The sequence below is a fragment of the Neodiprion lecontei genome, chromosome 4 (assembly GCF_021901455.1).
Source record: "Neodiprion lecontei isolate iyNeoLeco1 chromosome 4, iyNeoLeco1.1, whole genome shotgun sequence".
NCBI lineage: Eukaryota > Metazoa > Arthropoda > Insecta > Hymenoptera > Diprionidae > Neodiprion > Neodiprion lecontei.
Window position 1 is genome coordinate 18,984,122 of NC_060263.1, and position 9,872 is coordinate 18,993,993.

At 36.4% G+C, this 9,872-nt stretch overlaps 1 protein-coding gene across 3 annotated transcripts in view; it reads left to right on the plus strand.

Moving 5' to 3' along the window:
* Positions 1-9,379, plus strand: part of LOC124294122 — a 172,802-nt gene extending 163,423 nt beyond the window's left edge. The window contains exons 2-3 of one of the 3 annotated variants that reach the window (XR_006903985.1): positions 6,993-7,159; positions 8,211-8,986. Coding sequence is in view for 2 of the 3 variants with exons in the window: in XM_046738062.1 (XP_046594018.1) it covers positions 6,993-7,149; positions 8,211-8,313 (260 nt within the window). In the remaining variant the exon portion in view is untranslated. Of the gene's footprint in view, positions 1-6,992; positions 7,160-8,210; positions 8,987-9,316 lie in introns of those variants that run through there. The other 2 variants (XM_046738063.1, XM_046738062.1) reach the window with 2 other exon arrangements.
* The last annotated feature ends 493 nt before the right edge of the window (positions 9,380-9,872 follow it).

Genomic DNA, 9,872 nt, shown 5'->3' on the forward strand with positions numbered 1-9,872 from the left:
TTTCGATACTTGTGAGATTCGACTATGACGATAATTTTCAGTCAATTAATAAAATACAAAAATTGAAAATGACGAATATTGTCGAATCATGAAAAATATTAATCCTACAATTACGCGTGCTTACAAAATAAAATTACTCTTTGATAGTCGGATGAAACGAACAAGTCACTCGAAATTATCGGTTTCAAGAAAAATTGTAATCACGACGTGAGTGAATCTCAGTGTTGAGTCAACGATGAAAAAAATCACTGACGAATTTGTGAAAGTTGGTTGATTTGGCATGGAATGGCCTGTACCTCTTCCTCGTAGAATAGCGAGAGAATCTAGAAAGGGAATAAAAGAGAAAAAAAAAAAAAGAAAGGGAAAGGAAGGAAGGAGCAAAACACTTGGCGAGGGTCTCCACAGCTTAGCCGACTGGGTTAAATGAGGGGGCGTGGATTATGAATTTTAAGCGATTTGTTAATTGTTATACCTTTAATTATCGTTAATTATCAGCTAAATTGTAGGTTTAGTTTCCGTGAGGCTGTTCGGCGGTTCGCCACGGCCTTTCCGAGGTTTTGACTCGAACTGCATGCATGTAGCACACACATTTACATGTAATACAACTGATCATCGTTCGCTCAGTTTCGAATATAGCGATTTAATTTACGTAACGTATGATTCAAATTATCATCAATTTCGTATAATGGTATTCGACGAAAATATATTATATCCATAAACGAATTGGCGTCGTTTCACCTGCTCGGTTTAATTAATTGGCGATAAACTGTTGTAAAAAAAAAAACAAAATTCGAGTGGAAGAAAAAAAATTTCAACGGAATTACAATCCATTGATAAATGCAATGTATTCATGTGAACACACTTGAATGTGAAGCGGTTATTACGAACATTATATCGGTCGAAATTAGGATAATAATTTTTCACAACAGACATCTGTCGATAAAAATATTGTTTTTATTCAAACCTTTATTTCTTTTTTTGATCTATCATTAATTCAGTTGAATTTATTTCGCATTGTAGAGATAAATTGGGATCTAGCAATTGTGCAGGAATTTGATAAAATTAGCTTATAATGCTGAATCAATTTATTAGTGGACAATTTTTCAATAAACATTTGTTATTGCTCTAAATTAATTTAAACCGTAACGTACATTCTTAACTGCAGATTATCGTAAGTTGTTAAAAAAAATATATTCGTTCGTACAGTCATGCGAATAATTATTACTAAAATTTCAATAATTTTCACATATTTAATTTGCAATATAAAATTGAGCAAACTTGTTACGCGAATGAGATAATTTCGTTACTTCTTGTTGCAAGGAAGCATTAGTCGATACTCAAACATCGTAGAATAATTTGTCTCTTATATTTCAAGTGACACAGGAATTATTCATCCTTTGATACTCGGTAGTGCGCATTATGTAAGTAAGACGCCACTTATCATCGCCGACTTCTTAAATTGGTTGTACATAATACAGGTATGAATTATTCAGGGGAAAGTTTATAATTATAGTCTACAGATTTAAAACGCAAACACAAAAACTTCTTTTTTTTTTGAGAGAGAGAGAGAGAGAGAGAGAGAGAGAGAGATATTGGTACATGCAGGCACAGTATTATACAGATAGCAAGATAAAAAACAATTATTAATTTACTTCTGCTGAAATCTGCCTGATATATATCTGCCTACATTATACATGTTGGTATTTATAATTCACACTGTATATATACAGAACAAACACACGAGCCCCAATCTCAATTCTCGAATCTTATTACAGCCATCTCTGAATCACGAGGCTTAAATGAATAATTTATATCTCAATTACATCTGGTTGTCTGATCGCACTCGAAAGGAAAATATACACTACAATTATGTAGATTTTTACACTTATGCGTTGCGGTACAAAATACGACAGAAGAAGAAATTTCCAGTGTAATATGTATATGGTGGTTTATGGCTAGGTTTTATATTGAAATTTTTTCATTTGCTGCTTTGTTTGTCTTTTACTTTACTTTACTGCTCCTTTAACTATTTTAATTTTACAATATTGAAGTATAATTATAAAACCGATCAATTAAGGTGTTGTTCAAAGTTTGCAGGGTTGAAGGAAAAGTATACAAAAATGTGGTAAAGAATTGAAAAAGAAACAAAATAAAATACAACGATAATTATAAATTAGAAATGAGGTAACCACGTGGGGGTAAAAATATTAAATTTATAACATTAATGTCTAAAACCGAACAATTACGCTTTCTTGCAAAGCTTGCAGGGTTGAAGAACAAAATGTGGAAAAAAGTGATAACGAATTGGAGAAAAAAAAAAAAAAAAAAAAAAACCAATTAAAATACAGTATAAGTATAAATTAAAAGTGAGATAACCACGTGGGAGTAAAAATAGTATGATTAAGATAAGGAAACTCAGGAGTATGTGTGCCTTAGAATAACCTATCTGCAGTATGCATATACACCGATCCAAACGCGACTACCTAGGTAGCCGCTAAGCTGATTAACGGACACCCGCTTGCGCACGGGATCTTAGTAATGAGCTTAGCTATACACCGTGTCCGAAATGTATTTACTAAAAAATACACGCCTAAGCCTGGAGATTTCGGAAATATTATAACGGTGATAATTAATCGGTTATTCATATATTTCAAATGATAATAGAAGAAATTATAACATAGCTATATTCTCTCTCCCGTGTACGTAATATTACCGTAATTTTTACCAGCTGCAAGAAATTCAATCAGTTACGAGTGCTGAACAGTGATTGTGAGTTGAATACAAACGAATGGTTCACTTACCGAGTACATCTGTTTATACATTTTTATTTTATTCTAAAATTAATTAAGGCCATAAATTAGAAACTTATCTAAATTGTAATTTATTTATTACCGTGGCTGTTACTACTATTATTATAATTTTTTTTTTCTTTTATTACAAATCAAAAACCTTCAAATCTTAAGTAAATTCTTCTGGTGACACGTTCAATGAATTATTAGGTGAAAAAATTACAATCATGAGTCAGATTTCACGTGTTTCGAACAGCCCGGAAAGTTTTTCGTAACGTATAACAATTTAAGAGATGTTGGGATCGGTTACAGGAAAAAATATCTCAGGTATAATATATTCTTTTCTGTTTCATACGTGCAATGGTTTTATATTAGCATTTTATTCGAAAAGGAAAATAAAATAAATAGTGTCTCGATTAGCCCGGTGTCGAAAAGTTTTGGTATCACCGGGTATAAAAGTCGGGGTGAAATATCTCGTAGGCAATATCGTAGTAACAAAAATTATAAAGTGGCATCCCGCTGAGACTTACATCGTGCACGAGCCACATTCACGTTCAAACCCCATTCCTGTACAAACATACGTAAGTACATACAAACATATATATATATATATATATATTATACACATCTAATATACATATAATATAACTATGTAGATATATATATATATATATACGTACCCAATGTCGTTTGACCAAACACTGTTCTTTGTTTGTTGTATATCAAGAAATTTTTGTACAGTATACAGCTATATCTGATATCAACAAACAAACGCTGCAATACACGCATTTTTCCATCCAAGGTCCTTTTAAGGGGCGGTTCTGTAAGTGTAACAAAGTCACGATATTCTCAAAATGATTAGACAGTAAATTGTAATAATCGTACGTAAATGAATGAACGCGATGGTTAATCGATATTGATCGATTTACTGCAGGACAGAAATTAATCGGTATCATCGTTCCAATGTATTCCCGTTTTTATATTAGCAATTAGTCTTTTAACGTTATTTTAGCTGTGTCGAATCGAGCTTAAAAAATTGTCGGAGTTAATAGGGAAATGTGCTTTTAAACCATCTACGAGACGTTATATCTCTTGGATATCAAAGTTGATCCCCAAATACTTTTCGGTTAAGAAATTTTCACTTAAACATATTTCGGCTTTCTGACGGTGTAATTTGAGAATTTGAGGTAAGAAAAAATCTAACGAGGTAACACCGTGATCAAACGAGAATATGTCAAGAATGTACGTTTACGGTAAAATCACAGAGTCCGCGTACAATAAAGAGCAAAGATTGATTCAAAGATGTAATAAAAAATGTTGATTCTAATAAGTTGATCATAAAATTGTGAAATATATTGCGAGTGAGCTGCAGCGATAAAAATATGACAAATTAATCGTAAATTGCTGTAATATCCGATTTCCTGTAACGCCGTTTATCCTTTTGTCCGTAAGTGTATAACCGTAACTATGCAACTCGTACCATCAAATTTTGAAATCTTTATACAATATACCAACGCGCAAGGCGATTATTCCCAATAATCACGGACATCGAAGACGATTCGGTCCATTTCGAACGAACCCATAAAACCAGGCATAATAAACCTCGTGAAGGTTTCTAGTCTTAAACTGCCGCGTAAAGAGGGGAATAAAAGTGAGTGAATAAGAGGAGGAAGTAGATGATAAAAATAACAAGAAACCATCAAAGTGTTCTTGAAAAAGAGAATATAATGCTTATACCGAGATACGTTACATTCGTAAGGTCGAGACAATTATAATTCAACACGGGCACGTCAGCCGAGTCTTTTTCCTTTTTATTTTATTTTTTTGTTTTTTTTTTTTCCTTGAAAAGGAAACCTGAAATATATACCCACTTACTTACTATATTATAATGCTCACTCGTGTCGCTAACGCTGTAAGCCGCGAGAAAGTTTCTTTTTCCATCTGACCCGGGTTGTATTTACGAAACTCACTCGCACACATGCTTAATTGTAATACTTACAAGCACGCATTATTGCGGTGTACTTCAATTCCCTCGCATAGTATGTATATTTTCATTTTGTTTATACACCGGCCGTGGCTGCCTAACAGATAATTGCACAACGTTAAATTGTTCGACGGCTGCTGATCGGCATACCAATAAACTCATTTATACCCCGAAATGATTTTCGGTGAGATCGTATGCGAGGATTGTCATTGCTTTGCATTATTCGATTCTTGTTTGCCAATTGACGATCCGTCTCCATACATAACGAGATCGTAATAGCTGTGCAAAATATTGTTAATCTAATAATTGTCGCATTTTTACCATCGCAAATTGAATTGAAAGTTGTGAAATTCGGGAAAACAACTGAGAAAATTTAATCACGTCATTATAATACCTAAATCTGTTAAATCTGTCTCTTCTTTCCTGGAATGAGGTACATTCGATATTATTTGACAATAATAATCTGTACGCATATGAAATCGATTGTCCCTATGTGCCTCAAACAAGTCTTATACAAGATCAGAAACTCCGTTCAATCAAAATGAAAGCATCGCACGAATGATCGCTGAATAGGATAATCGTACTTCGTCACTTACAGGTACATAACATTATCCTTTGCGTAGATTACACTGTGGTATAAATTATATGTAACTATTGTCCTGGCTTTCTAAGCAACATATTCGACGTTTCGGTTTGAATTACAGATGAATATAGGCGGTAAAAAAATGATATCAGAAACAAGAAGAAGTAAGAAACAAGAAAAAATAAATGACAAAGAAAAGAAAAAACCAACAGGAAGTAACGAAAATTTTTACAACTCGCAACGCACCATTACGACAGGTAGTTTGTTACGGTCTGGCATTACAAAGCCGCACAAGACAATTAAGGTTGAACCGGTAACGACACGTGTTACACCAAAAGAGTTTCATATCTCTTTTACCCCGTAGACCGCGAGTGTAAGCACGAGTCCGCGGGAATCGCCGCTGTCGTTTAAACAGCACTCGCCTGCGAGAATCGCGGTTAAAAAAAATTGTCCAAGGGGCAAGGATGCGGTGCATCATGTATACAGAGACGCAAGCTCGAGTGTGTCTCATATTTTCTAGGACAACTTCGACGCCGCATGATCTTTTTCCCGTCTTTCGTTGAACGGGCGGGGGGAGGAGAGTGGGCAGGTAGGAGGAGAAACCGGGAGCCGGGAGCAACGATATCTGCCTTTTTAAGTTTGGTTCCAGAGAACGCGGTCGGTGGCTCGGAGACATGGGACAATTATTCCCAGGCCTCGTGGGCAGAGACGCGGGAAGATTAAGCGATAGCCGCATGGCAGTTCGACGATGTCATTTGTTACGGTTATCAGATCGTCTCTGGGCTCGTATACGCGTCTATTGCCCGCTTGCGCGGACTCCGTCGGTACGGAAGGTCTCGCTGCGCGTACGATCAGACGCAACTCGGTCATACCGAGCGCGCCCAACTCTCCGCGCTCGCTGATCGCCAGCAGGCCGAATGACGCCCGATGATTATTCTGTTTTGTCATACAGCGTCTCTCTAATGATTTCCACCGCGTTATTCCTGCCTGAGACTGTGTTACGTGCATTCTATGTCTAAGATATGGTACAACTGTGACGTTTCGCAGGGTAAGCGCTCTTCTGCGGGTATAAATCGACCGCAATATGCGCAAATATATCTCCGTTGACTCGGTAATTAATAACGCGTGTCTATCACCGTACCTTACATGCAGGCTCGATTCTAATGCTAGCGGTAAACCTACTCAGAACTTAGCTCGCGGCGTTCGCTTTGTGCTAACGCCCGACGTTTGTCACTCTTATTGTTATACTTTGACGTGTCATTGGCAAAGACTTCTACTTTTAGTTTTGTTTTTATTTTCTTACTTTTCTTTCATCTTTTAGCATGTAATAATACGAAGGTCGGAATGGTTATTATAAATAAATATTCACAAGTGATTTATTTATAATCACTGAAAAGTGAATTGATATTTTATCGGAATAAATGCTGACGTTTATTCAAGAAATATTTTGCCCTCATTCTTAGCAACGTTTCGAACCTGCGAAAATAAAAATTTTCGCTTTCATGGACAGTTGAAATTGTACACGGAATGACAGAAAAATAGTTTTCTCATCCAATTATTCCATTTTCGAGCAGAATACAGGATGTTTTTCTCTCTCTAAAAATTGATGGAACTAATTTTTCGATCAATTTTTCAGGTTTCGAGCCACTCGTCGGTCTACGCTTCGCACGCGGTCGTCAGGGGAGGTGGAAGAAGTGGAGCGACGTCAGAATTAGCCCCAGAAAAAATCCATCACAGTTGAGCAAGCAGCGAATCGTGTGTGCGTCCGTAGGCCTCGGAGACCCGGGATTAGGGTAGATAAATGTAATAGTCCGTAGTTCAGCTTGCTAACAAGGTTAGCCTTTAGATTTTAGATAAAAAGGACGATGCTGCACTGGCCGAGCGGGGGGACCGCGGCGGGCCGACCGGCGGATCGGGTTGAGTGAGTGGCTATTTATAATGAGGTCTGGTAGGACTCGATCAACGATTAGGACATTCTTAAACGATACTTCATCAATCACTTGCCGAAAGCGTCGATTTTTAATGTCCGCAATTATAATTGACTATCTCTTTATAATTTATATATTCTTCCTTTCCATCCTTCTTCTCCGTATTTTCCTCATTCTCCTCTTTGGAAAAAAATATATTGTGCGTAAAATATTACCACCACTATTGTCGGAAACACACACATGCACGCAGGTTACGTTTACTGGTTTCAAACTCTTACATTGAAATTTCTCACAAGCCGATTGCGTGTATACTTTCTTATATCATTTATCTTTTGACCGTCTCGATATGGGAAGAGAGAGAGAGAGAGAGAGAGAGAGAGAGAGAGAGAGAGAGAGAGAGAGGCGGTAAAGAAGTTAGTGAAGGAGATAGTGAAAAAACGAATAATAATAACCGATGTAGGTTTTATGCCTACATGTGTATCTTCAGTGTGGCAACGTGTCTTACAAAATCATTTGCAGCTTCTTTATCATTTGTGTATATATATATATTTGGGTATACGGTACGGCGATTGAAAAATTATTGTGTATATTAATCTAAAATTTTAGATCATGGGAATGCATGATTTTTACAACGTTTCCAAAATACCGTGCGACAGGATTAGAAACTTGGCTATTAATTCTAATCACTCCGCGGAAGAATTAAAAATGCGATTCAATTAGTCACGCACCGTGCGGAAGTAGATTTTGCTCCGAGGTAACTGATATCAGAGATTTGAGCCGCTCAAAGACACTCATCACTTATTAATATCATCCAAACGATTCACGAAAGCCAGAATAATTTCCATTTTTCAACAGTGTTTAGATACAAAATTGTGTTAAAAAATTTAAATAAATATATTCTTGAGAGTTGCTTTTAATTTTTACAGAACGATTTTCGACAGCGATGAAGTTTCTAGGTCCCAGCATTGCGAAGATAAAATTCTAATCATCAAAAGACACGAGAATATATTGATGCAATTATCTTGTTGATACGGAATGGGGGACAAACGCAAGTAGGAACGCTTTTGACAATTACCTTGAATTTTTTGCCCATTAATTATCGTTATATTTATTATTTGCCGAGTTTTGTCAAATCACGTTGCACATTGTACAACAATTTTTCATATGTAAAAAAATCTCACGCATTCCAATGGCGGTTGACTTATGTCCGCTTGTCAAAACGTATATTGCAGCCATGGGCGAGCTGTAATTTGTTTGAATAATGTTACGCCGTGTTATCGGCAAATGCCATTGTAGCCGAAACTAAAATACTGTCCTGGCTATATTTATGAATATTTAATGAACTGGCGCTAATCGTCGAATCAGACTCTGCGTTAGTTGAAACTTACAAGTGCAGAGCCGGACCAGCAATATCTACGATAAGAACCATTTGATTATAATTCTCTAGGTACATAATTTTCGCTGCGTTTTCTGAGTTTCTGGTGGTCCAATTAGTCGGGATAGGGTCATTTAAATCGAATCTGAGACCATAAATTTTCGGCTCCAAAAATGAAGAAAAAGTAAGGCTAACCCCTTTGCATTTTTGGCGAAAATCTTCGCGATTTTGAAAAGTGCTGGAATAAATTCTTTCTTGCACTAATCAGACGTAATTTTGTGAGACAAATCGATTAAGCGCAGTCCCGATACGCTGCGAGCAGCGAATCAAAAGTTACAGCCAAAAAACAAAACCTGTGATTATATGAATCCTTACGTAATGTTTTTGATGTGTTCTTATACGGGAGAGATCAACGGGAGAGAAGATACGAGGAAAAAAGCACCTGCTGAAAAATGTCGAAAACACAGGTTATCGTTTTTTGGCTGTAACTTTCGATGCGTCGATCGCAGCGTATTGGGACTGCGCCCAATCGATTTCTCTCGCAAAGTTACGTCGGAATAGTGCCAGAAAGACTTGATTCCAGCACTTTTCAAATATTAATCCTCACGTAAGATTTTTGATGTGTTCTGATACTGAAAATATTTATTGCTATTCCAGGTACAACCCGAGGTGGTTATCGGTGGTTGTTCGAGGTGATTGACGATTGTTGGAGGTGGTCGGAGGTGGACGAGGAGGAGGACGAACTGAACTGAGTCTCAAAGCCCTGTTGACATAAAAGCAGCTATTCGATAGAAATTATAGTTTATAGTTTACACAGCCCATTGCATGATATTTCATTATAAATACATATGTTTCAATGTATTTAGGAATAATTTATCAAATATACAGAAGTCATGTGCAAATAATAAATGAATTGATTCGACCGCAGTTTGATGTATTCATTAGAGCTTTAACAATAAATTTAAGCTTTGTTACTTCTTTTATTTTATTATGGATAATCAAAAACATTTCCGACTAATCGTGCTGTGGAAGCATGGGGATTAAACCAAATGTAGCAAAAGATTAGAAACAGTGTATGTAGAGTACGGGTATTTTTCTAATAATGCAAATAGAACAGAATACCACGCCTTGCGAATTAGCTTTCCAGTCAGAGATGAATGATGAATTTTAAGGACTGCATTATCGTCGTTGAATACTCTACGCCTCATGGAAA